At 57.6% G+C, this 27,003-nt stretch overlaps 2 protein-coding genes across 15 annotated transcripts; one reads left to right on the top strand and one right to left on the bottom strand.

Annotated features, from left to right (window-relative positions):
- On the bottom strand, positions 1–9,539 carry LOC134735809 (uncharacterized). 3 transcript variants are annotated; one of them, XR_010119315.1, is made up of 3 exons: positions 6,569–9,420; positions 2,119–4,981; positions 1–231 (listed from the first exon to the last, which is right to left on the bottom strand). XR_010119315.1 is itself a non-coding variant. In XM_063633301.1 (3 exons), exons 1-2 carry the CDS (start codon positions 9,537–9,539, stop codon positions 2,604–2,606), a joined length of 606 nt encoding a protein of 201 aa, XP_063489371.1. In that variant the 3' UTR covers positions 1–231; positions 2,571–2,603. The 3 variants fall into 3 exon arrangements, 1 of the variants encoding a protein (XP_063489371.1); XR_010119316.1 differs by having other exon boundaries at positions 2,119–2,872; XM_063633301.1 differs by having other exon boundaries at positions 2,571–2,937; positions 9,268–9,539.
- On the top strand, positions 9,480–27,003 carry ARFGAP1 (ADP ribosylation factor GTPase activating protein 1). Of its 12 annotated transcripts, none has more exons than XM_055265433.2 (14): positions 9,486–9,605; positions 12,889–12,952; positions 13,383–13,492; positions 13,772–13,943; positions 14,486–14,586; positions 15,398–15,484; positions 16,056–16,152; positions 18,463–18,519; positions 19,930–19,962; positions 20,949–20,978; positions 22,046–22,102; positions 22,999–23,058; positions 23,714–23,784; positions 24,800–27,003. In XM_055265433.2, the coding sequence occupies exons 2-14, from the start codon at positions 12,893–12,895 to the stop codon at positions 25,107–25,109; spliced, it is 1,245 nt and encodes a 414-aa protein (XP_055121408.1). In that variant the 5' UTR covers positions 9,486–9,605; positions 12,889–12,892; the 3' UTR covers positions 25,110–27,003. The 12 variants fall into 12 exon arrangements, with proteins under 12 accessions (XP_055121409.1, XP_055121408.1, XP_055121406.1 ...); XM_055265431.2 differs by having other exon boundaries at positions 23,708–23,784; XM_055265432.2 differs by lacking the exon at positions 9,486–9,605 and adding an exon at positions 10,588–10,755 and having other exon boundaries at positions 23,708–23,784.

Raw genomic sequence — 27,003 nt, 5'->3', positions numbered from 1 at the left:
CCCAGTGCTTCTCCCCCGAAGGAGTGTCAGAGACAAAACAACACATTTAGTTTCAATATCTTAGTTGTGTTTTATTTGCGACTCTAGAATCGGGCAACACGTCTTTCCATAAAATAGAACGAACGCTCTAATGAGCCGAGGGGAGGTCAGAGGTCGGTTTCACAGACAGAAGAGGCCCGAGGAAAGTAGACAGAAACCAAAGGCGTGCTGGTCACTTCAAAGTTACTTTTCCTGTAAAGGTTAAAGCAGAGGGTTAAAGCCCACTCCTGTAATCCCAGCACTCTGGGAGGCCGAGGCGGGCAGATCACCTGAGGTCAGTGGTTTGAGACCAGCCTGGCCAACATGGTGAAACCCCGTTTCTACCGAAAATACAAAAATTAGCCGGGTGTGGTGGTGGGCACCTGTAATCCCAGCTACTCAGGAGACTGAGGCAGGAAAATTGCCTGAACCTGGGCGGTGGAGGTTGTAGTGAGCTGAGATCGAACCACTGCACTCTAGCCTGGGTGACAGAGCGAGCGAGACTCTATCTCAAAAGAAAAAAATAAAAAAGGTGGGTGCGGTGGCTCACACCTGTAATCCCAGCACTTTGGGAGGCCGAGGCAGGCGGATCACGAGGTCAGGAGATCGAGACCATCCTGGCTAACATGGTGAAACCCCGTCGCTACTAAAAATACAAAAATTAGCTGGGCGTGGTGATGCACACCTGTAGTCCCAGCTACTCAGGAGGCTGAGGCAGGAGAATTGCTTGAACCTGGGAGGTGGAGATTGCAGTGAGCCAAGATCACGCCACTGTACTCCAGCCTGGGGACAGAGCGAGACTCTGTCTCAAAAAAAAAAAAAAAAAAAAAACAACAAAACGGTAAAGCAGAGGGGACTTCCTCATCATGTTGGCTTCTTGCTGGCTTCTGGTGGCCTGTTTGGGGATTCGCTGCTATTTCTCCCTGATTTCTGGGAAGGATGGGGGCGGTCAGATACAGATCTTAGGAACCGCAGCATGAGTGACTCCATTTTGGTTTTGTCTGTTGGGCCTCCTGCAGGAGCTCTGTCCAAACCAATGGCCTCTGCATTCAGTTTTCTTTGACGAGAGCAGGCATCGGCCCCTGCCCAGCACTGGTGGGTCTCGCCTCTTCTGGGGGATCCATGTAAGTGGTCGGCGCAGTCCAGACCATGTCCAGTGTGGCATGAGACTCGTCCGTGTCCTGGTGGCAGTGGTCTGCTTGTTTGCATGGCTGCGCAGTCCTTAGAGACGTAGACATGTGGCCGTCCACTTGCCATGCCCCTGTGCATTTTCTGGTAGCTTCGGCTGCTGGCTGTAGTGGGGACGGCAGCTGTAAGCCTTCTAGACTGTGCTGCGTGGGAACTCCGGGGCCAGGCACATGCCTGCCTAGCTGTCCCTGTGTCTCCAGCACACGAGAGGCATGTGGCTTCTCCAGGCTCAAAAACACACCGAGTATCCCTGCTGTCGGGTCTTTACTTCCCTTGCTTCCTCACTACCCCGCAGCGCATGGGGCAGGGCCAACGCCTGCATTGGGGCCCGCACACCTGCTCTTTGTGGCGCTCACTGCCGTCCGTCTGATCATCCCTTGAAGGGGGACACTCCAAGTTGTGCCTGCCCCCCCCCAAATACTCCCAGCGCAGAACCTGGAACCAGCAGACGCTCAAAAATGTCAATGTTGAATGAATCGACACTGGCTGTGTTGGATGACTAACAAAGTCGTCTCAAAACAGAGATGTGAGTTGAGGACCCAGTGAGCATTCCTCAAAGTCTCTAAAGAAACAGATCTCATTTCTGAGACCTGGCCCAGCCAGAGCCGCCTGATATGAACTTGGGATTTCAAGAGCTCCCGTTTCATCCTTAAAATGCACTTGAATTTCACTTTGTAATGTACTTAAGCTTGTTTTAATATTGAAACAACGTTATTTTTAGTTTATTTGTCTAGATGAAGTCTCGCTCTGTTGCCCAGGCTGGAGTGCATTGGTGCGATCTCGGCTCACTGCAACCTCCACCTCCCAGGTTCAAGCAATTCTCCTGCTTCAGCCTCCTGAGTAGCTGGGATTATGGGTACCCACGACCACGCCTGGCTAATTTTTGTTTTTTTGGTGGAGACAGGGTCTCACCATGTTGGCCAAGCTGGTCTCGAACTCCTGACCTCAGGTGATCTGCCCGCCTCGGCCTCCCAAAGTGCTGGGATTGCAGGTGTGAGCCACGGCACCCGGCCTGAAACAACATTTTAAACTGCTGATCAGGTCAACAGTTTCTATGCCTCTGCACAAGCCCCGCCCCCCTTTCCTGGGCAGGGGTGGGGTGGGGAGATGTCTCAGTGCCCCCGTAGCCCAGGCCCTTCTCTCCCCCCGCCCTCCCCGTCCTGCAGGAGAGAAGCAGCCCAGTGTGGGAAGCTGGTAACGCCCACCAGTCGGTCACCAGTGTTGGTACCACTCTGGCTGTCGGCAACTGGCTGGGCCTGGGGACACGTGGGAACAACTCCGATCACACAGGAAGAGTCTCCTGGTCCCTCGGGACCATGGAAGCGCAGCCACACGGCACCGGTTTGAGGCAAGGCTCTCAATACCTTGCCCTCCGTGCCCAACGCCTTGGTCTTCTGCTAGGGGTCCTCACAGTCCAGGGAAACTGAGTCCACAGGGGCCTCAGGGCTGGAGCTTGGAGCCCAGGGCACCCAGTCAGCACATTCTATCCTCCTGGCCGGTGATTGTTTGGAAGTGGACACACGACCCCAGCTAGGCCCATCAGGGTGGAGCATGAGCATTCGGCTGGGATGCTGGTGCAAAGCTTTCTCTTGCTGGAGGCGAATCATGAAGCTTGCAGCCTTAGAAGCTGCCAGAAGCATCTTGGGGTCGCAGGATGAAGGCGGAACTGCAAACATACACGGAGAATCCTGGTTCTCAGCAATAGTGTTGAGCTGCTGGATCAAGCCACACCTGAAATTGAACTTTGTTCTAGACTTTTCATCACACAAATCAATACATTCCCTTTGCTAAGCCATTTGGGGTTGAGATTTTTGCCTCTAGCAACTAGAATCTGGAAAGATTCCTGGCTAAGATATGCATGGGAGAGGCCAAAGCAGGAGGACCCTGTGGGTGCAGCTGTCACAGCCCCAGGATCTGAGCTATCAGTTCTGCAATCTGAGAAGCTGGCCCTGTCTCAGTACATTCTTAGCTGTGACTCCTTAGTCGCCGTGGCCACACATAATTCAGCACAGCTGCAAGTTTCTTGGAGCTCAGGACAGAGCAGCTCAGAATTTTCAAGGAACATTTGTACTTCTGGGTGATGTACACACCCTGACATTCTTCCCATTTCCTTCTGTCCTGGGCCCCAGTTCTTCCTGGACGCCATGCACAGGCAGCAGAAGTGGGGGCAGATGGGGCTGGAACCAGCCAGGTGGAGTCCCACCATGCAGCAGGCCAGAAGCCAGGACCAAGGCAGCACCGTCGTGGGCAGCCCCGGGCCAACCCCACGTGCTTCTCTCTAGGACCAAGGCAGCATCATCGTGGGCAGCCCCAGGCCAACCCCATGCACTTCTCCCCACACACAGGACAAAGCCGTTTCAGAAGGACCTGGTGGTGGAAGGTGATCAACAGGAGACAAAAATGGGCAGAGAAAAACACAGGCATCCACAGGACACACCATGGCCGGGGCGTGTTTGCTTGGCCTCACCACCATTAAGATGATGAAAATTAAACAGCAATGGCAACACGTGTGCTTAGAGCCCAGCGGAGACAGCCCCCTTGGTAATGGCAGCCAGGGAGGGGATGCAAGGAACAGGCACACTCCCATCAGCGCATCTGGCACAGGGGTTTGGAAGACAATTTGGTGGAATCTCCCAGAACTTACCTGGCACTTCCACCTCTAGAGGTCTATGTTGTGGAAATACTCACACAGAGAGAAGTCACCGTACAAAGATGACCAGTGCAACATCGAAGGTAAAACAAAGTAATGATGATTGTGACAGGAGAGCCCTGTCTTCCAATCAGAGGCCAGTTAGAGAATGTAAGAGATGTCAGTGGTTAAGATGACCAAGCCTCTGCTATAGAGAGGACGCAGGAAAGCCACCAATCAAGATGTGAGTGGCAGGGAAGCCCACACTGTGTGCCTGTTTATGCAGAAGACAAGATCTCGGCAGGTCCACCCCAAACTGCTGGCTGTGCTCCCTCTGGAGGTGCTGCCCAGGACCAAAGGGGCTTTCAAGCCTCTGAGGGGCACCCCCATGGTGCCCTGGGGTTGTAGGATGCCTCCTTCCTGAAAGCCCCTCCTGCGAGTCAGCTCCCCTGCCTCACTTCTTCCCACCCATCACCGCTCAAGCTGGCTGTGACTGTGGTGGCAATGCAGGACCCAGCAGTTGAGCCACAGGAATTTCCCTGGAGCTGCCTCTGTGTGAGCCCTGGCCGGACACACCAAGAGACAGGGAGAGGGCGAGGGGACGAGCCACCCCTCCAGCAACTCCCAGACAACGGGGCCGGGCAGGGCCAAGGGAATGACCAGAATTCTCTCAAGTGGAGGGTGCAGAGGGCGCGGGTGAGTGAGCAGGGGCTGGAGGCCCCCAGCAGCTGCACGAGAGGGCGGGCCAGAGACAAGACCAGAACCCAAGTTCCTGGGAGGCCTGGAATGATGAGTTTATTCCTGGGATTTTATTCCTAGGATGACGGTGCTGAGTGAGGTCTGGGCAGAAAGAAGGAACTTCTGGGCAGGAGAACTTCAGGGGACTCTACCAGGAAGCGTGGAGCTCTGAGCAGGGAGCAGCCCAGTGAGGGTGGGGCTCTTTCTGTCTTTGGCTCAAGGTGACGACTTGCAGGTTGATGCTGGTAATGGAGAGGGTTAGAGAGAGGCGACGATCCAGGATTTCCCCTTTGCTATGCTGCCGGCCCCTCCCCTTCACCCCAACTAAGAGGTGCTGGCACCCATCACAGCACACAGCAGCCAGAATGCCAGCTGGGAGGGCTGCTGTCGTAGGTCGTTCCCTGGAGGCTGAAGACAGGGATTGCTGTGCCAGTGATTCTTTGGGAGGTGCTTGTCTTAATCTGCTCGGGCTGCTGTGACAAAATCCACTAGACTGTGTGGCTTGTAAACAACAGAAACTCATTTCTCACAGTTCTGGAGGCTGGAAGTCCAAGATCAAGGCATGGGGATATTCTGGGCTGGGTGAGGGGCTGCTGCCTGAGCCGGCACCTCCTCTCGTGTGGGCTGGGTGAGGGGCTGCTGCCTGAGCCGGCACCTCCTCTCGTGTGGGCTGGGTGAGGGGCTGCTACCTGAGCCGGCACCTCCTCTCGTGTGGGCTGGGTGAGGGTCTACTGTCTAAGAGCTGGCACTTCCTCTCTGTGTCCTCACATGGAAAAAGTGTCGGGTCTCTCTGGGGTCCCTTTTATGAGGGCGTTCATCCCATTCATGAAGGCTCTGCCTTTGACACCTCATCACCTCCCAAAGGCCTCACCTCCTGAAACCATCACATTGTCGGTTAGGATTTCAACATGGGAATTTAGAGGAACACCAACATTCAGGCGTGCTCCCTGGAGAAAGGTGGGTGGGATGCAGGATGGGAGGAGCTGAGCTGGGAGGGGCTCTCAGCCAGATGCATGGCCATGTCTGCTGGGCTGAGCCACAGGAATGAATGGGCTGAGCCTCAGTTTTCAAGGTGAGCTCAGAGTCCAGGAGAGACTAAGGGCTCTGGTGACACTAAGGCCAGATGCGCCTCTCGTGGGGGCCCAGATCCCTGGACAGTTGACGAGACTAAAAGTCATTTCGAGATGCCCACTGGTCCTGCCATGCAGGAGGCTCCCGGCCACTCCTTAGATGCAGACAGCGGGGCTTCCCAAGAGCTGCACAAACTGCTGGAGTGGGAGAGTGCTTTGACCACACAGGGGCCCCGACCCTCTGGCTATGCTGGAGGCATTCCAGCAAGGCTGGCCCGGAGCCTCTCGGCTGGGGGTGGCCTGGGGCCCCATCTGTGTGCTGCTGCCACCCACTGTGGGACTTTGGGCATGTCTCTCCATAGCCTGAGCCCCTGCCTTGACAGCTGTGCAAGGTGCGGATGCAGTGGGACCTGCCTTGCAAGGAAGCCCTAGGAGGGCGGCTGCCCTTGGGGATGCCCCATAACTGACCCAGTATGGTGACCCTAAGCTGATGAGCCTGAAGGCATGCACCCATACATGCAGTACAAATGCACGCGTACACACACGCACATACACACACATGCACATATACACACATTGCACATACATGTGTGTACACACCCCAGCCTTGGGTAGCTCTAGCTGCTCCTCAGGCTCTGCCACCCCTGCTGGGAGCTGGCTGGACCCTGTAGACCAGGCTGACTGGCTGTGAGGCCCATACCGGGTCACAGAGGACCTGTGCTCAAGGCCCTGCCCACCTTCTCTGTTCCTTGTGTTTAGAATGAAACTGCTGTGGTTCTCACCCCTGGAACTGACGCTCTCTCGCCCCATCACAGGGCATACCTGGTCCTGGCCCAGCGGACAGCTGGCTCCACACACCCTCCTCCTTCTATTCTGAAGAGGGCATTACAGACTTCTGGGTGCAAACCTTCGCTCCACCACTTACCATCTTTTTCACTTTGGGCAAATTATTGAATTGTACTGTGCCTCGGTTTCCTCGTCTGAACAATGGGTTCATATGAGAGTACACGGTTGTGTGGTTTAAAGATGCTCTTCTTCATCAAGCCCAGGGCTGCAATTCTGGCAAGTGCTCAGCCACTGTAGGCCTCTGGCTTGAAAGAGAAATTGGAGACCTTGTTCTGCAGATGGGTGACCTGAGTCTGGGGAAAGGCAGTGCTTTGCTGCAGGTCCCACAACTTCACAGGTGACCTGGACTCCTGCCTGGCTCACAGCAGCTTCGTTCCTGCTCACCTGCCTGTGCCCCAGGTAGCTCTGCACAGCCATTTACTCGGAAGTTCTCATTTCACTGTTTTTGTATTATTCTGTTTGATTTTATTCACACCAAGACCTTCAAGAGCCTCGGGAAGGAATGCACAGAGATGATCACATTACTATAACTGAAAATTAATGGACTGCTGGCACTTCTAGAAGAAAAACAAATTACCTAAATATTTTAGATGGGAAAATAGAACGTTTTCAATTTGCAGCTGCAGGTTCCGCCCTATTCCCCACTCCATTGCCAGATCCCACCGCTGTGAGTGAGCTTTGGCCCCTCTGTGAGTTGGCCACTGCAAGCCTTGAGACTGCAGAGAGGCGAGGCTGCTGTGGATGCTGTGAGGCAGCAGGCTACCCTGTCTTTGGAAGGGCCACGCCTCTAATCTGAACTTTAGGAACTGGGGCGGCCTTGCTCTGGGGGTGGAGATAGCCCCAGACCTCCCAGAGTCTGGGTGGGCCTGGTTGATGAGACAGCACTCTGACTTACTTGCTTTACAATCAGAAAACTGCAAGTTCAGCCTCCACTGATTGTTTGGTTACCCAATGCCAGATGTTGGCCCCAACTGTGCCCCTTCCAAGACTGCCTTCCCTTTTTCTCTCCTCCTTTTCAGCTTCTCAACCTTCACAGTCTGCCTCTTCCAGGCAGCCCACTGTGACTAATCCAGCACATGGCTCCCACTCTCTGAGCTCATGGTACCCACACGGTCCTGACCACGAGATCCGGTGCTGAAATCTACACTGTTCCAACTACCACTTGTGTAGATGCTGCTGGTGCCTGAGCACGTCACCTTGGCCCTCTCCTTTCTGTGCATGCCAGTGGTTTCTTACTGCAAGAACTGGCGACTCCCTCCTGAGGGCAAATAAACGGCACTGAGACACCATTTTCTACCCACAAGGCCTGCTGCCGTCAAAAGACTGACAATACCAAGTGTTGACAGAGAACGCAGAGCAGCTGGACCTCACACATCACTGGCGTAAGTGTGAAATGCTTACCATCTTTTTGTTGTTGTTTAGAGATGCAGTCTTGCTCTGTCACCCAGGCTGGCGTGCAGTGATGTGATCTCAGCTCACTGTAACCTTTGCCTCCAGGGTTCAAGCAAGTCTCCTGCTTCAGTCTCCTGAGTAGCTGGGATTACAGGCATGCACCCCCAAGCCCAGCTAATTTTTGTATTTTTAGTAGAGATGGGGTTTTGCCATGTTGGCCAGGCTGGTCTTGAACTCCTGACCTCGGGTGATCCACCTGCCTCAGCCTTCCTAAGTGTTGGGATTACAGGCATGAGCCAGTGCACCCGACCACTTAGCATGTTTTAATAACGTTCCATACACACCCAGGACCCAGAAATTTCACTTCTAGGTAATTACCTAAGAGGAAGAAAAAATATGCCTACAAAAAGACCTCTCAAGACAGCTTTATTCACACTAGCCAAACCTTAGACACCACCCTAGTGTCCAAAGTGTGAATAAATGACGGAATGTGGCGTGTTTTCCATGGCACACTACTCCGCAGTTACGGATACGCGCAACGTGGCTGAATCTCAGAGATATCACGTAAAGGGAAAGAAGCCATCACAAAAGTGTATTTTGCACGACTCTATTTGTGTGATATTTCAGAACAGACAAAACTAAGATATGGGGATACTGGAATCAGAAGAGTGGCTGCCTCTGATGGAAATGTTCTATAATTGACTATGGTAGACGCTACCTGGGGATATGCATTTGTCAAAACTCATTGAAGTGGACGTTTTGCGGTGTGTAGCTTATATCTCAAAAATGTTTGTTTTCCATAATTTTGAAAGACACCCAGATCAACGAGGAATACGTGGAATGCACAGAAAAGCACAAAGTAAAAACAAAACAAAAAGTGACCTGCAATTAACTTCCCACAGGTGATCGCTTTTTCAGCTTTGTACCTTCCTAGTGCAGACTCGGGTCCCACCATTGCACACCTGCGCTCTGAGGCATCTGCGTGGCAGGGGTGGGGGCCCGCGGACGCTCTCAACCCCGCCGCCTCCCACCAGGGCCCAAAGACTCACGGGTGGTGAGAAAGAGACTCATACCCCAGGGCGGGAGCACGAGCCGCAGGACGCAACCCTCCACCCCCGCGCCGGTCCCCGGGTCCCCTACTGCCCACTGCCTGTGACCCTCGCCTCCCTGCCTGTCGCCCGCTGCCCCAGTCCTCCTACCCGAGTCCCCCTGCTGGTCCCCGGCTGTCCTGGCCCCTCTGCCCCCGCCCCGTAGACTTCGCCCTGCTGCCGGTCCTCCATGGCCCCCGGTCCTCCTACCTGTGTCCCCCTGCCCGGCTGTCCCAGACCCGCAGTTCCCGCCCCGCCCCGTTGTCGGCCCCAGGTGAACGCGCCGTCCCAGAAGCACCTCAGCTTGCTTCCACGGATGCATGGACGCTTCTCCCGCCCGGCCCCCAAAGACTGCTGTCTTCCGCGGCCACCACGACCAGCCGCGGTGCGGGGCTCGGGGTGGGAGTTGGACTGCGCGGCTGCGCGTCTCCATGGCGACCGGGCGGGTGCGCGCCTCGGGGCTGGGGCCTGAGGCGGAAGTCCCGCCCTTGCCGGCTCCCGTGAGACCTTGCAAAGCGCAACGTAGCCGGAAGCTGGTGGCGGCTGGTGGGCGACCGGGCGCATCCCCATTGCAGTGCAGCGGCCCTACCCCGGCCCTGGCCTGACCCCGGCGGCCGTGCCCGGCCCTCCCTCCAGGTAAGCGCGCGGCTCGGCGGCGCGGGCTCGGCCTGAGGCCCCGGCTACCGTGGCGTTGTCCCCGGCCTTCGCGGGCGGACCTCTCTGCAGCAATCTCCTCCACCCGGACCCCGCTCCACCCCGAGACTGCTGCCCCAGAGCTTGGGGGCGCCCACCCCGACCTCCCCCAGTTCCCTCGGCGCTGGGCGGCGGGGCCCTTCTCGCGCGGACGCCCCGCTGCCGCCGCCCCTCCGCCGTGCCGCTCCGCCCTTCGTGCCCCCTTCCCTACGAAGCTGCCCTCCACCCGCACCCCGGATCTGGAATCTCCCACCGGTTACGGGAGTCCAGAGGGTCCCTGCCCACGCACGTCGCCTCCCGGGGCTCGAGCAGGACCCTGTCCCGTCCCCTTCAACACCCTCTTCCTGAGCTTCTTCGGACCCAGGACTCGGCCTGGACACATCCCAGTCGGGTGGCCTCTGAAGCCCGGTGGGGCTTCCACCCCCTGAGAAGTGAGGGTCCTGCTGGGCAGGTGTTGGTGAGCCCAGTCTCTTCAGAAATGGCAGCCTCAGCTTTCTTGGTTTTCCTCCTTACCTTTTGACGTGGATGACTGTCTTAAGGGAGGGAGAAAAAGAAACCAGGAAGGGGCTTTTAAAACTTTTCTCAGTTTATGTGGGTTTAGAGGAACTATGCTTCTTGCCTGTGCTTTAAACAGCTGTAATTACAGCCCACCAATTCTGAGAAGTAATTCTGCTCATTTTTTGCAGGTCTAATGCTCCTGCCATGCTCTGCTAATTATAGCACCAAAGTTCGGCCCTAAAGTGGCCCGGGGATCGAAGCCCTTAGCTTTGTTTTGGCGTCCCTTTCTGGGACCATATCCCTGTCAAAGTTCAGAAGTAATCCGTGCTTTAGAGAAAGGGCTGTTGTTCTTAGACATAGGTACTTGAGGCGCTTCAGACCGTTTCTGGGAATGACTATTAGTATTTCTACCTGTCACTGTGTTACAGCCCTAGGGTCTAAGCAGTGTTCTTAAATATCTCTTTTGATCTCACGTATTGAGAATGTTCCAACTTATGAATCCTGAGTTTTGAAGTCTCCGGGGCTTACCGAACTAATGCAGAGTGTCCTCACTGGGTTTGACGTTTACTGAAGTCACGTCCACTTGCAGAAGGAGGTATATTTTTACATCTTGGTTTCAAGTGTTCAGAGTTTTTGGATTATTTTTCAAGATAAACCATATTTGTACTTTTGAAGGTTAGGAGGTATTTGCTTTCGTGTTACTAACTTTAACATTTCAGGGAACTAGGGCTCTTGAATATCCAAAATTAGTCACATAGAGGAGTTCCTCTTAAATCCAAGCCAAGTCCTTTTTGCACATTCTCTCCCTCCGGTAGTTCTGTGAGTATCTTGTATGTTTTACAGTTAGAAATTCAAGCCGCCTCCTCATAGTTCTGACTTTTGTTTGCCTGTGTCTGTTGACCAATACATAAGCCCCTGAGGGCAGGCATGGTGCCATGGAAAGAGTACAGGACCGAGTGTGGCGACCTGGATTGGTCTCGTCCTGCTTTGTCGGCTCACCTCCTCTCCGTGGGCCGTGGCTTCTGTGTGTGCAGTGGTTCCGCACAGGGCCCTCAGCGGCTGCTGTAACAAGAATGTGTCCCGAGGTCTGTGTAAGCTCAGCCCCGCTCCCCGCCCTGCCAGGGCACCTCTCCACACAGGTTTTCCCTATTCCATCCTCAGTCGGCTGTATGGGTGGATGCTCAGTTTGATGACAGTATCCGCCTGAATGAGTCATGCTGGGGTCCAAGTCCTGTGGTCAGGAGTGAGCATTCAGATGTCTGCCTCATAATCTGTGGTTCCTGGACACTCTTACACAAGGCACAGAGAATTATGGAACAGAAGGGAGCCCAGGATGAACTTTTGGTTTTGTTTTGATGAACTGCAGAAAACAGGTGTTTATTTCCTAACTTTGAGTGGGTTTAAGGTGGGCACTGGTCAATACTAGGAGTCATGAGCTTCAGAACTTAGAAACTTCAGTCATGTGGAGTTGGGACTCCCCCAGTAAATGCCTCATTTCTGGATACTGAAGATTAGAAATGAAATATAGGACAGAGGTTTTTCTTTTTTGTTCCTTAAAAGCTCCGCCTACACCGTAAGAAAGCTGGTCTACACAGTCCTCTTAAGCACAGTGAAAGACGGAAGGGCTAGCACTGGGAAGGTCAGCAGCACACACGTGTGTAGCTTCCCATGGCTTGCAGAGTTCAGCGTGTTCTCTGTGTAGTGAGAGGTAGAGGGAACAGCACACGGCTCCACTCATATTGAGAGGTGGATGAGCCTCAGAGAGACAACGCCCTGAGGCATGGGCTGGCAGGGATCCAGGTCTGCTGCCTCCAGGCTGGACTGTCTTCTACAGTTCGCTTGGTGGTGTGGTGTGCAGGGCCACTGGGTCATTCTCCTTTGACACTGGGGTTGGTACCACCCCTTCCTCTGGCTTTGAATCTTAACTGTGTCGATTTTCCCGGTCCTGAATTAGATGGGCCACCAGTTGAAGTTGTACTTTGCTAAAGCTAAGAGAGCTGCAGAGACGTCCGCAGGTTTTCTCTTCACCCTAAACCTTGTTGCTACTGTCCCACTAGGGTCCCCGTGAGTCACCGTGGCGGGGCTGATGGTCCGAAGCCACTCTCCTTGTCCTGCAGAGCCACACTGTCGCCCCCATGCCTCAGAATGGCCCCAGAAGGACCTACTGCAGGTCCCCCAGTGGGCTGGACTTTCCACACACTCCAGGCAGGGGGGCACAGGCGGGAGCCTCCCTGCACTGCGTTGGGGAGGTGGTGGGGAGGGTGGAGCGCAGAGGTCCTGGGCTCCCTGTCGTTGGCAGTGATCGGCCCAAGTGTGGTGTGGTGTGTCGCCTTTTAGGTGGAAAATCGAATTTTGCAGCCAATCTGTGTGTGTTTTTAAAGACTACCCATTGCTGTGAATTTCACCATTAGAAGACAGGACTTTTTATAAATGATGCAGTCTTGGTGGCGAATAAGCTTAAGCAAAGTGGCACCAGTAATTATATGGTCTTCCGGATCATTGCCCTGGCCACAGCCTGGGAGCCTCCTGGGGGTATGGGGAACAGATCCTTCAGTAAGTGGTCCCCGCGGCCCCCTGCTGTGAGTGGCCCTGTGACCGGGGCTTCCAAGCAGCTCAACAGATTGCCCCTCAGGTTTTCTGTTGTGTGGTATTTTTGGACAGACGTTATTTTCTTTTTAGTAGAGTAGCCTGTTTGTAAGTTTAAAGTGTTTGTTTTTCTCCTTTGCAGCATCATGGCCAGCCCAAGAACCAGGAAGGTTCTTAAAGAAGTCAGGGTACAGGATGAGAACAACGTAAGCCTCTGCCCCCCACCCCCCGCCCCAAGCCTTGGTCAGGGTCAGTGAGTCCCGGGAAGTTGTGCTCTGAGCCTGTGGTTGGTGGTTGCCGTGGCTCTGGACGTGCGTGGCTTGTGCTGGCTGGTGGCCTGGGTGGCCGGCTCTTAGAGTGGTGCCATTTCTGGCGCTCATCAGTGCTGGCTGTCAGGGGTGGGGGCTCCTCCACACTTCTCAGGTCACATTGCTCTAAGGACAGGTCCACCTCGTCTTCCCGTCTGAACATTTTATTACACGGAGGCTCTTTTCCCTCATGCCTTGCCCTGACCCACACTCCCTGGCCACCCTGGGCAGCCCTCTGCATTCGCTCCTTGAGGCCATCTGTTGGGTCTTTGGGGTCCCTGGGCTCTGCCCTGAGCCACCTGCTGAGTCACTTGTGGCCCCTTTGCAGGTTTGTTTTGAGTGCGGCGCGTTCAATCCTCAGTGGGTCAGTGTGACCTACGGCATCTGGATCTGCCTGGAGTGCTCGGGGAGACACCGCGGCCTTGGGGTGCACCTCAGGTCAGTGTCCTGCCGCTCCGGCTCTGCGGAGAGCCTGCGGCCACCCCAGCATCTGTTCCTGACACGGGAGGTGCTGACGCCAGAGAAGCTTGGGGGCCACCTCCCATTGCATTGCCAGTGTCCACTCCAGGGACGCCATGGCACAGGGTTCCAGCTGCTGGCCACTCGGCCTCCCTGTGGCTGCTGCTTGCTGTGTCTGATTCTCAGGACGATGCTGGGGGGAGGGTGTCCCTGGGTGTCGCCGGTGCTGGTTGATTTGCTCGATCCTCTGGTTTCCAGCTTCGTGCGCTCTGTTACTATGGACAAGTGGAAGGACATTGAGCTTGAGAAAATGAAAGCTGGCGGGAATGCTAAGTTCCGAGAGTTCCTGGAGTCTCAGGAGGACTACGATCCTTGCTGGTCCTTGCAGGAGAAGTACAACAGCAGAGCCGCGGCCCTCTTTAGGGATAAGGTAGAGATGGGCCCGACTCACTCTTGCTTGTGGTGTGGGGCTGCTCCGCCGTTTGTGGCAGCTGGACTGTGGCCTTTAGTGGTTCTGGAGTCAGTTCTTTTGCTGGTTCTGACACACCCATTGGGCCACACACAGTCTGGGAGGCTTCCTGCCCAGAGGGGAGGCAAATGGCTTGCGGGGAGAGACAGACCTTCCCCGATTCCAGGGGAGAAAGCAGCTGTGACCGTTTATTGCCTCTGCGACATGTTGGGCACAGTGTTTCTAAGAAGTTTGGAGGCCAAATAGGTGGGTCCCCCTGTGTTTGAAGCTGGAGCTGCACCAACTGGGAGCTCCCCAGCACTGTTGTTCATTGTGAAGTGAGCCCCGGCCTCGCATCCACACCTGGTCTGTGCACCTGAGCAGGGGCCATCGAGGGAGGCTGGGAGGAGACTGCGGGTGGCGGGTGCTCCAGGCGGGCTGTGGGGAGTGCGCTAGAGTCGACGGTGCCCAAGGGCGTCACCAGGCACCTTTATGCTTTCTGATGCCCTGTGTCTCCTTGTCAGGTGGCCGCTCTGGCCGAAGGCAGAGGGTGGTCTCTGGAGTCATCACCTGCCCAGAACTGGACCCCACCTCAGCCCAGGACACTGCCGTCCACGGCGCACCGGTAGCTGCTCCTCGTGGGGCCTTCGCACAATTTCCACTGGGCCCTGATCTTAGTGGATTGGGTTTCCCCACAGAATTCTCCCTTCTTTGCTGTTGGGACAGCTCTTTTCCCAGAAGTCAGTGGGAAAAACAGCTTTTTAAAATTGCCAAAACAATACAAGCTTTTAGTAAATTTCAACCCATAAAGCTGTCTCAAATAGTGCCCCAGGTAAGCTCCGTACGCCTTCCAGATGTGCACACAGCCATGTGTGCTGTGGCGCTGTGGGAATTCACATCTCCGTCTGCTCACGGGGGTGTTGTCTCCCCTTCCCCAGAGTTGCCCATCTGCCTGTGGCACTGGCCCTGCCACCTTTGAACTGACCCCTGTCATGGATGCGTCCCACGTCCCGCTGCAGGGAACATCCCAGGTGGGGTGACTGGGTAGCACAAGGCCTCCCCACCTCACCTGGAGCCCTGTAGTTATGCCACGTCCAGGTGCTTCTGGCAGAAGGCTTTGCACTGCGGGCAACTCTGGCTTGACTGCAGGCCCTCGGCCCTCTTGCCCCACCTCTCCCCGCTGCCTCCTACCAACAGGGAGAGGGCAGAGCCCACTGTGGAGGCCTCTCGTGTTGCCCGCGAGGCTGGCATTGCTGGGGTTTCGGCACCTGAGCCCGAGCAGCCACTCAGAGCTGAAGGCCACCCTGGCCTCAGGTGCTCTCAGGGGTGACGTGAAGGCACTGCCCACGTAGGCTGCATGGTTCTGGGGGTGCTGCTGGGGTTACCTCAGACTTCACCCAGTTTTGGCCTTACCAGCCTTCAATTCTCGGTTTCAGAGCCTCTGGCCAGCCGCAGGGCGTGACCGCCTCCTCAGACAAGGCTTTTGAAGACTGGCTGAACGATGACCTTGGCTCCTATCAAGGGTAAGGACTTGAGAGCTGGGGACGCCTCAGGCAGGCCAGACCCACAGGGTTCAGTCTGGTGGGTAGGGCTGCTTCCCTTGGGGCCTCCCATGTGCAGTGGTGTGGGACCCAGGCATGCACGGTGCAGGGTCTGATTGCAGTGAGCCCCAGCTGCCCAGGTGTGAATTGGGGGTCTTGGGTGTAGAGAAGAGCTAACACTTAGAAGAAAAGCATAACACATTTTCTGCCTGGAATCTGCTGGACCTATAAATGAATTTTTATCCCCAAAGCTGGCATATTAAGTTGTTTTGATCCTTCTTTTAGTACTTCTGTGACTGGGTTTGGGGACTGGCTGGGGACCCTCTGGTGGTGTGGCAGGAGGGTCTTTTTAAATCAGCAGAAAGCACATCTCTCTGCTGCCAGGGAGCTGCTGAGGCTCCTGCCGCCACAGGGGGCAGCGTGCACGTCCTGTGCGTGGGGACGTTGGCACATCCCCCAGAGCCGCAGCCTCGCCTCTGTTCAGGGACCCATACCTTCAGGAGGAGCAGGGTTCATGCCAGCATCTTCAGCCTGTTGTCCGCTTTGTTTTCAGGGCCCAGGGGAATCGCTATGTGGGGTTTGGGAACACGCCACCGCCTCAGAAGAAAGAAGATGACTTCCTTAACAACGCCATGTCCTCCCTGTACTCGGTGAGGACTTGTGGGTCCTGCAGAGCATCTCCCACGGGCAGAGCCGGCCTGAGGGCACAACGGGCCATAGGGGCAGTGCGGCAGTCCTGGAACATGTGCTCTTTGCATTGTTCTGATCTAAGGACCCCTCCCTTACCTTCAGCGATGTTTTCTTGCAGAAATGTGGCTTACATTTTTCAGATCCCAAATGTATTCAATCACTTCTTTTTTTTTTTTTTTAAGACGGAGTCTTGCTTTGTCGCTCAGGCTGCAGGCTGGAGCGCAGTGGTGCGATCTCGGCTCCTTGCAACCTCCGCCTCCCAGATTCAAGTGATTCTGCTGCCTCAGCCTCCTGAGTAGCTGGGATTATAGGCACCCATTATCACGTCCGACTAATTTTTGTATTTTTAGTAGAGATGGGTTTTCACCAGGTTGGCCAGGTTGGTTTCAAACTCCTGACTTCAGGTGATCTGTCCACCTTGGCCTCCCAAAGTGCTGGGATTACAGGAGTGAGCCACCGCACCCGGCCATCACTTACTTCTAACACAAAATGTGTGTATTTCAAATCTAACAACGGCCATTACTGCAGGGAACCCAAGGACTCTGATGGCAGTCACTTGGCCATGTTCTCTGCAGAGGGAGGGCGACGTGCAGTGGGAAGCTGGCTCTGTGCTTGGGGCTCTGGCAGCGCTGGGAAGCTGCTCAGGTGCTGCCTGAGGTCACTCAGGGCCATTTCTGGTCTGGGGGTGCCTGGAAGCTCCAGGTCAGATGTTCAGAGTATGACAGCCTGGGCTTGTTGCCATTTTGCTATTAACGGGAATACATTTTGTTCCCCTTTCATTTTCCAAGGAAATTTTTACCATCTTTAAAAAATGATTTTGTGGATGTGATGGCTCACGCCTGTAATCCCAGCACTTTGGGAGGCCAAGGCGGGCGGATCACCTGAGGTCAGGAGTTCGAGACCAGCCTGGCCAGCGTGGCGAAACCCAGTCTCTACTAAAAAACTACAAAAATTAGCCAGGCGGGGTGGCATGCGCCTTGTAGCCCCAGCTACTGAGGAAGCTGAGGCGGGAGAATTGCTTGAACCCGGGAGGCGGAGGTTGCAGAGAGCCGAGACAGCACCATTGCACTCCAGCCTGGGTGACAGAGTACGAACGACTCCATCTCAAAAAAAAAAAAAAAAAAAAAGATTTTTATTCATCACAGCATTATTGTCTGTGACACCAGCAACCTGAGCCTTTGGCCATGGGGGCTGCTAAATGGGAGCTTGCGCTGAGAGCCAAGGAGGGCTTATTTTGTTTTTTGTTTTTGTTTTTTTTGGAGACAGGTCTTGCTCTGTTGCCAGGGCTGGAGTGCAGTGGCATAATCATAGCTCACTGTGGCCTGGAACCCGGGGCTCAAGCCATCCTCCCCCCTGGGCCTCTCGAGTTGCTTGGCCTCCCAGAGTTCTGGTATTACAGGCGTGAGCCACCATGCCTGGCCAGAAAGGGCTTTTTAATACTAACGTGACAAGATCTTCAAAGTATGTTAACTAAAAATAAGCAGGTTTAAAACGGATGTCTTCATCTGCAAGGAGCCCTGCCATTAAGTCTTGGGAGCCCCCAAGTGTGTGGAGCTTCCCGTCGCTCGGGGTGGCCTGGCTGCACCTCTGGCCGCTGACGGCCATGGTTGCTTGCTCTTGCAGTCATTGCTACATCTTTAGGGAAGAAAAGTGCATTTTTCCAGCCTGTGTGTGGGCTTCATTTTTGTGGCCTGCCCTTCTGCTGCCTTTTGCTGGGCATCTGGTGGGGAAGGCAGCTCAGCTTGGTGATCTCTCAAGTGAGGGTCCTTTTGCGTTTCCTTTAGGAGGAAGAGGGTGAGTTGTGATTGAAATGAGACATTTATTTTCCCAAATAGCTTTAATTATCTCGGGAGGCTCAGGAGGAAACCCTGAGCATAGATGAAGGAGAGCAGGTTACGGCGGTCATGACCCTACATGCCTCACCTCTGCCTGTTCCTCTAGGGAGGCAGGGAGGAGCGCCGGCTGTGGGGAGGGCCCTGCCCTGCAGTGTGGGCTTGCTTCTTGAGGGTGGTGGGAGCCACGGGAGGCTGGGTTGTGCTGTGTTGGGAGCACTGCAGTTGGCGAGGTGGGGGTAGAGGCTGCGTGTCTGTTGTGCCCTGGGTTCAGTTGCACTCCTCCAGCAGCCTGGAGAAGCAGGCACGGTGGGGTCAGGACAGGGCGGGGCCTGGGGCAGCCTCTGCCTCCGTCCTCTTCCTCGCTGAGATACTCCGCTCAGCGCCGGGTTCCTGGGTCCCAGTCCTGATGTGGCTGCTCTTTGTTGCCTCCCTCAGGGCTGGAGCAGCTTCACCACTGGAGCCAGCCGGTTTGCCTCTGCAGCCAAGGAGGGTGTAAGTCACTGTCCCCACCGTGCCACCGTCCCCACCAGGCCCTTGAGACACTGGCCACTGCTGGCCTGGGGTTCTGGGAGCTGCAGAAGGGATGTGGGACACAGAGGGTTTCTGGGTGCTCTGACCATGGGCTGTGCCAACTCAGTACCAGCCAGGTTGGTCCCGAGGCCTTGGAGATTCTGCAGGAACACAGCAGCGCAGGCTGTCAGGAGCTGCTCCTGTGTCAGACCAGCTGCTGGCAGAGGGGTCCCGCCCTGATGAAAGTGAGGGAGATGTGAGCCCCATTGATTCCTAGACTCCACCCTATCCAAGCAGGGCAGGTCTCGGGCACCCTGTGCCCTGGAGCTTCTTCTGGGGCTCAAGTCGTGTTTTGATAGCGTTTTCTCTCTTTCGCCTGCTCCTCAGCCTGAAACGAGGGGAGGATTTGGGGCTTTCACCAGGGCAGATGGGAGCATGAGGCAGAGACCCAAGAGCAGGCCTGACACCAGGATGGGGCGTGGGCCCCCAGGGGCTGGGCTGTGGTGTTACAAGAGAAGGGGAAACCCAGAGCAGGGCAGCGCAGGGCAGCTGGGTGCCTGCAGCTGCCCACACAAGCAGCCAAGGCGCCTAGGGTGGGGCTCTTGTGAGCGGAAGCCACGGTGCACACCTGTCAGATGTCCCTGTGGTCACCCTGGCCTCATGTCTTCCCCAGTCGCAGTGTGCACCTGTCACATGCCCCTGTGGTCACTCTGGCCCCGTGTCTTCCCTGGGAGAGGAAGGCCTGGGAGGGCCGTGGAAGGGGCAGCAGGCCAGGTGTCCAGGCTCCAGCTCCCACGGCCCCGTGACTTTGCTGAGCATCAGCTTCTGGTTCCCGCCAGGGCCTCCGTTTTCTCATCTCCACGGGAGGGCTGCGGCCTGGGGAGGCCCAGGTACCTTCCAGCCAGAGTGTCACGAGGGGGCCTTTTCTCCTCCCCCAGAGCGTGAAAGTGACCAAGGTACCTGGACTGTGCTGGGCATGGAGCCGTCCCCACAGCGGGGTAGATGGGGCTAGGGTGGTGGCACTGCCCATTGAAGATAGCGCTGCTGTGGCTTCCCCAGCCTGTCTTCTGCTCCAGCAGGCCCCGGCCCTGTCCTGGAGTCTGGAGGATGGGGTTGGCCCTGCTGTTCCCTGGCCTTGCACACTGCTCACGTGTGCCCTCACCCCAATAGCACGCCGGGCTGGCCTCCCTCTAGGGAGAAGCCAGCATTTGTGCTAATCCAGTCCCCGCTGCAGCTGTTCTGGGCATCTCAGAGTTATAGGGCCCCCCAGAGCCGCTGGCAGCCCGGGGGCCATTGAGAGACAGTCCTGGACCTAAGTCTGTGGGCCCTGAGGAAGGAGGCCTGGCAGTCCGTGTTAAGACTGTCAAGCCTTGTCTTTGTTTTTCATTTTAGGCTACAAAGTTTGGATCCCAAGCAAGTCAGAAGGTAACAGAGGAGAAGCTTCTGCACCCTGGTGCATCTAAAACTATCCTGAGTCTGACGTCACGTGCAGCACCTGAAGCTGCCTGGTTCCCTCTTCTCAGGCCACATGCTCAGAGCTGAGGGTCCCAGCGTAGAAGGGGGTGTTCCTGCCATGTTGTTCCCCTCCTCATTCCCGGGTGGCTGCCTCATGTACCCGCTCAGGGCCTGCGGGGCCAAACTCGTTTCCTGTTTACTGGTGGCTGGTACCGGTGTGCGGCCACTGCGGGTGGCCACCTTGTTGGGAGCAGGACTGCCTGGCTTGGCAGATGGCCTGGCCGCTTAGCCAGAAGGGCCGTTGTGGGTGGCGCTGTGCCTGCGGCACACAGGATGCGTCTGCACTTCGAGGCAACGGAGTGTCCCTTTGCTCTGGCCAGGGCTTTCCGCAGTTGTAGGCAGTGTGGCCTCAGGCCTTTGCATGTTTTTTATTCTTTAGGATGTGGGTGGGGGGCCCGCAGTCCCCACTTGGTGGTCAGGGCTGTGATCTGGCTGTCCTCGGGTTCAGAATCACACCCAGGAGGCAGTGCCCATGTGAGGCTCACTATGAAAGCTCAGGACTGCAGGCGTGGAACTGTGCGTGGCTCTGAGACACGCCTTTGCCCCCTGGATGAGGGAGTCCATTCTCACAAGGTGCCCATCCGTCACCCCCATGGCCCATAGCACCCCTTCCTCTGAGGGAGCCTCCCCACGTGCCCACCCCCAGCTGCAGGGACGCCCGTCTGGCTTTTTCGCGGGCCTCCCAGGGTCCTGAGGTGCAGTCGCTCGCACAGTTCCTGAAGGTGGTGGTCAGTTCCAGGGCAGGGAGCGGCTGCTCCAGGGTTGTGTTGCTAAGAGCCTGCCCAGTGCTGCCTTATTGCTGCGGCGCCCCATGACGCGTTCGAAGGCGCTGCTGGTTACTAATGCCGCCCCTCACCTTGCTCTCTCCTCACCTGTCTTCTTGCTGTCGGGTAAAGTTTTGGGGTCACAAGCAGCAGCCGGAGCCGGTAAAGCCCGCGTCTGCTCGTGCATGCCGCCCGCATCTCCGCCGAGAACGTGCTTGGCTTCCTCTGTCCCTCCTGCGTGCTGCCGCTGTCTTGTGTCACCTCACATGTGCGCACGCTCAGACCCTCTCCCTGGCCTCGGCCCACGGCTCTCCTTTAAGATCCAGGATCTGCATCAGGCTTGGCTGTGTGTGCCTGTCACCCCTGCGTGGTACCCCTGCGCTCCCCCCAGGCAACAGAATGAGACCCCCATCTCCAAAACACACAGACCCCCAACCCAGGCTTGCTGCCCTGGAGGTGCTGGAGGGAGGGCGGGGGCACTGGGCGCTCAGCTGCTGAGCAGGGTTTCCTGGCCACCTGTGCTCCCCTGAACGCAGTGCAAAGGGGAGGATCTTTGCTCTGTGACGAGTTCTTCCCTTTCCGGCCTTTGATCCGTGCTGCTCCCTGCCTTTGGGGGAAGAGGAGGCCTCACCACATCCCCAGGTGGCCGTGTGGCCTCGACGCCACTGACCCAGGATCAGGAGAGGCTGAGCTCATTTCTCAGCAGCTGCTTCCTGTGGCCCCAGCTTCAGTGCCCTCTTCCCTCCAGGGGGGACCCGGTGCCTGCCTGGAGGCTGAGCTAGTTTCTCAGCAGCTTCTTCCCGTGGCCCCAGCCTCCGTGCCCTATTCCCTGCAGGGGGACTTGGTGCCTGCCTGGGAGGAAGGAGAGGCGTCCCAGGTCTGCATGGGGTGGCTACAGCCAGCGTTGGCCTCAGGCACAGGCTCCACAGGGCGTGTTCCCACCAGCCTGGCCCTGCCGGCCGCATGGTGGCGTGTGAGGGAGGACCCTGGAGGGGGACCTTCCTGCGAGAATTGCTGGGGGCCGCGGTCTCCGCCTTCTAGAGGTGGCGGCCGACTGTGCTTCGGGTGTTGTGTGCAAAGCCCTGTCTCCTGCTCCCTGTGCTTGTGTCCTGCCGCCTTCCCTCCTGCTGGTGAAGCTCGCGCTGCCCTTTGCTGGCCTGTGCTGCCACTGCTGACCCGTGTCCCGTGGTGGAGCGGCCGTGGGGCTCACGTGACTTCCCCTCCTACAGGCATCCGAGCTGGGCCACAGCCTGAACGAGAACGTCCTCAAGCCTGCGCAGGAGAAGGTAACGGGCAGCTCCGGGTGGTTGTCTGGAGCCCTTCACTCTGGGGGACATGGGTATGTCAGGGGCATTAGGGGGATTATTTGTCCAGCAGCTGGGACTCAGCGAGGCCCGGCCTCACACCCCACCTCTCCAGCACAGGCGTTCTCCTCGGGGCCTGGGCGCCTCTCGGACCCCCCAGCTGGTCCCTTCCCCTGGCCTAGGGCCTCCCTTGCAGCGCCCCCAGCCCACCTCTGTTCCTCTGCCTCACCCCCACAGCTGGCCGCGGAGCCCAGCACCCCCAGCCCACCTCCGTTCCTCTGCCTCACCCCCACAGCTGGCCGCGGAGCCCAGCACCCCCAGCCCACCTCCGTTCCTCTGCCTCACCCCCACAGCTGGCCGCGGAGCCCAGCACCCCCAGCCCACCTCCATTCCTCTGCCTCACCCCCACAGCTGGCCGCGGAACCCAGCACCCCTAGCCCACCTCCGTTCCTCTGCCTCACCCCCACAGCTGGCCGCGGAGCTGTGCCCAGAGGAGGCGCTGGTACGGGAATGATGCCTATAATGCCTGCCATCCTAGGGGGTCAAGAGCCCCACCAGCTCCCTGCCTCCTTCGGGGCCTGAGTGGGACAAGTGCGGAAGACCCACCTGGGGCAGCATGGGCTGTCCTCAGGTCACTTTGCTATTTGTCAGCAGTGGCTGGCAGGGGCCACGTCTGCAGACACAGGCCTCACAGTGACATGGTCTCTTGATGCTGGAATCCCTTTGGGGCCACTGTAGAACTTTCTGGGGCTCAGCCTGATGGGTGTCCACATGCCCCGATATTTCAGATGCTCTCACCCAGGGGATTCCTGCACTCCTGAAGCTTTAAGCTTTCATCTCTCCTGCCCCCATTAATGCCGCTGTCTTAATCCGTGCAGGTGAAGGAGGGAAAGATTTTTGATGATGTGTCCAGTGGGGTCTCTCAGTTGGCATCCAAGGTAGGGAGCCTGCCAGATACGCGGGCACAGTCGAAGCCAGTCTCCATATTCCACGGCCCTGGGCGTGAGTGCAGGGTGTGCCCCGTGCAGCCCCCAGCCCAGCTTGGCAGTGGCCGCTGTCCTCTGAGACGGGAGGAGAGCTGCCCGGCCTGACGGCCCGAGGGATATGGAAACAGCTTGGCCCACTGCGGCCCGGTCAGCCACTAACTGTCACTTCTCCCTCTGCTCTTATCTTGCTGCTGCTGGCCTTTTCCTTGGTAAGTGCCAGCGCCGTCTTTGTTGCCATCGGTCCCGCTGCCCTGCGGGCCATTTGGGGCGTGCATTTTGTCCAGTTTCCTGGCATAAGGCGCTCTGCGGACAGATGCGGAGGGAAGAGCAGGCCTCGCTCCTCTGCCCCCAGCATGTGGTGGGAGCTCTTGAGGTCTGTGCATGAGACTGTCCTCGCTGCCATGTCCTGCACGCACCTGGCGCCACTGCAGAGTGGCTGTGCGCGTCTGTGTCTGTACGCGTGTGCAAGGCACCGCTTGTTTCTGGATTTTACCCGGATCTTCTCAGCGGGACGGCGCATGCCGGCTTGCATGTGGGGGCCTCCAAAAGCTGCCTGTGCCGCGGCAGGGCCTGCCTAACCTCTCTTCCTGTCTCCTTCCAGGTCCAGGGAGTCGGCAGTAAGGGATGGCGGGATGTCACCACCTTTTTTTCGGGGAAAGCGGAGGGCCCCTTGGACAGGTATGCTGTGGCCCCTCCTGGGCCTTGCATCCCACTCCCCTGCCTTGGCCACTCCTCCCACAGGCTGTCTGAGAGGAGGCTGGCATCCTTGCTGGGGAGGGGGCACTGTGGAGGCTGTCCAAGTGCTCTGCAGCTGCAGAGGCCCATCCTGCCTGTCTCTGCCCTGCTGTGTGCTCTTTGGAACGCTGCAAGAGCTGGGCTCCCCAGGCTAGGGTGGGAGGGAGGGTCTCACCCACACGACCCCACGTAGGAGGAGCTGGCGCTGCTCTGCTGTTCCTCTGTCTCCCAGACTCTGGGTGGGTGGAGCAGGTGGGGGGCCAGGGGACAGGAAGGCTGGGGCCCTGGAGACCTGTCCTGGGCCCCATGTCCAGCTCTGCCCTTAGCACTGGGCACCCCAGGCATTTCTGCTGGAAGCTGGCCGCTGTTCTCGGCCTCTGACCCCAACGGGGGAACCACTGGGGATCTCATCGGGCCTGGCCTTGTGCTGTCTACTGAGAGGCCAGCCCTGTGGGCACAGATGCGCTGCCCCCTAGGTGGGCCCAAATTTTCATTGCAGACGCCACGTCCCTTCTCTCCCTCCGTGTATGTGGTTTTCAGTGGTGTGACTGCGGCTGAGGACAGAGGGCAGGGCCAGGTCTGGGGCCAACATAGCTGAGGGCGTCACTCGGGAGGGCCTGTGTTCCGGCTTGAGGCCAAGTACCCCTGCCGCTCCCCACTTGACTAAACCACTGTTTTATTGCAGCAGTTTGGAGCTGGTAGAAAAGGAAGTTTTCTGTAAAACTATCCTCCAGTTTGGGTGATTGATAAAGAGTGGGCCCTGGCTCTCCAGCTCCCCGGCAGTTTCCTCTGCTCTGAAGCGGGAGAAACAGCTCCCGCCTGATGGGGCTGCTGTGGACCCTGAGCACTGGCCTGGGAAGGCGGTCACTGTCCAAGTGCAGAGCTCTCGGGGGCACAGAATTCCCAGTGGTGGACTGAGTAACAGTCATTCAGAGTCCCCCTTCTGTCTCTTTAAAAGCCCCTCGGAGGGCCACAGTTACCAGAACAGCGGTCCCGACCACTTCCAAAACAGCACCATAGACCAGAGCTTCTGGGAGACCTTTGGAAGCGCTGAGCCCACCAAGGCCCGCAAGTCCCCAAGCAGCGACAGCTGGACGTGCGCGGACACCTCCACTGAGAGGAGGAGCTCGGACAGCTGGGAGGTGTGGGGCTCGGCCTCCACCAACAGGAACAGCAACAGCGACGGCGGGGAGGGCGGGGAGGGCACCAAGAAGTCTGCGCCGCCGGCCGTGCCCAGCGATGATGGCTGGGACAACCAGAACTGGTAGGGCCCACTGCGCCCCCGTCCCCAGCGCCCCCGGGCGACTTCGTGTTTGCACTCTGCCCTCGTCGTTCTTCCTCCTTCCATTTGACCCAAGAATCGGCAACTGCAGTGTGAGGACAGCGTCTCGGGAGGCAGGGCCCTAGGGAGACTCGGGTTCGCGCCGCCTGCCGCGTGGGGAGTCTCGGTGCGTGGGGGCGGCTTGCTGTCCAGCCTGTGCAGGGGCCGTCCCGTCCCACACTCCCCCGGGCATTCTTGGACTCAAGGCAGGGGCTCTGCGTGGCTTGCTGGGAGGTGGGCTGCAGCACAGAGCCCTGTGACTGTTCCAGTGGCCTGTTCACTATGCAGTGTCTCTGGGGGCTGGGACCAGCCACGTGCCGAGCTGTCAGCGACGTGAAGTGTCCCTTCTCGTTGAGATATTTAACTTTGGGTTTGCTCTAGTTCTTTCTTTTTGAAGAGAGTGACTGGAGTGGTAAAGCTGGAAATGCTGAAAACGATACTGGCGCTCACACTGCTATCCAACCACCCTCGGCTCCCAAGTCCACGCCTGTCTGGGCCTGTGCTGTCAAACCCGCATCGATCGTAACCCTCTGTGGCTCCCCTGCATCAGCACTGTCCAACCACCAAGTTCACCAGACACAGCCTCCACAATAGCCACACCCACACCTGAGCTGTTCTCAGTGCTGGAACTTGACCATCCTGGAACACCCTGGAAGAAAAATGAGCACAGGGTGGGCCCTCGGCCCTGATGCAGGAAGGTGCGACAGCGGACGTGGCCAGGCAGGAGGCCCGGATTCAGGAACTGAGCAGGGGATGCCTGTGCGTGGTGCCTGGGCCTAGGGAAGCTCCAGCCCCGGGATGGGGCTGCCCTGCAGACTGGTGCCCGCCACATGCCAACCCTCACCTCCCCAAGGACTGGATGACGTGCTGCCACACGTGACTCATCTGCCTTGCCAACCCTGTGTGACCCTCGGTCTTGGCCAGCCATGCATGCGCCCGAAGCTCGTGCAGTTTGTATGTGAGGTGCTCGCTCCCCTGCCGCCATGCTCATCACTGTGGCCTTGGCCACGCTCCCTGGTTGCCCCGCTTCCCGGTCACCATCTGCAGCGCTCCTGGAGCAGCCTGGGCCCTTCAGCACCTGTGCTCGTCCCACCCTGGGGACTCAGCCACTTGCGGAACAGGATGGGACCGAGGTTTCAGCGAGCCCTCCTGGCGCCCGGTCCTCCCTGTGGGCACCAGCCCTCTTGGTAGCTGGTGTGGAGGGCCGGTGTCCTTGGCTGCCACGGAGGGATTTGATCACTGAAGCAGCCACACCTGCTGTAGTTGGACCTGAGGTCAGAGGCTCAGGGTGCTGAGCAGCCACCGGGGAAGCGGCCGGCAGAAAGGGCCCAGGAAGCCAGCCCCTGAGAGCTGAGCATGGGGGTCTTTGCGTGTCTTTCTCCAAGCTGAGACGTGGGCGGCTGTGTGGTGTCTCCTGAGGGCTGCTTGAACCCTGGTGGGCTGAGTGCTCCAGGGAGGGGTGGACTCCACCCTGGACAGTGGGATGTGGTGTTCCATGTGCCTGTTTCCACGTCAGCACCTTGACTTGGCAGCATGGAGCCAAGGTCTGTCCCCGCCCAGGAGGGTGCCTTCCTCGGGGGTAGGGAGACGGCCCACTCTGCCCCAGGGAGTCCCCTTTGATGGGAAGTGTAGTCAGCAGTGTGGAGGTGTCTGGGCCACCTTCCGAAGGTGAATGTGGTGGCCGAGACCCCGTCCACAAAGAGTGACGGCCTTTCCCTTCTGCAGGTGGGGGCAGGTGGGCCTGGGACCGGTGCTGGGGCCTCTCCTGGCTGTGTGCAAGGGCCCGTGTGGAAGGCACGGACCTGACAGCATTCCAATAAAGCATACGGGAACATGCAGAA

This window comes from Symphalangus syndactylus, chromosome 24 (genome assembly GCF_028878055.3).
Source record: "Symphalangus syndactylus isolate Jambi chromosome 24, NHGRI_mSymSyn1-v2.1_pri, whole genome shotgun sequence".
Classification (NCBI taxonomy): domain Eukaryota; kingdom Metazoa; phylum Chordata; class Mammalia; order Primates; family Hylobatidae; genus Symphalangus; species Symphalangus syndactylus.
Note: the sequence above shows the minus strand (reverse complement) of the source record. Positions and strands in the feature narration are given on the sequence as shown.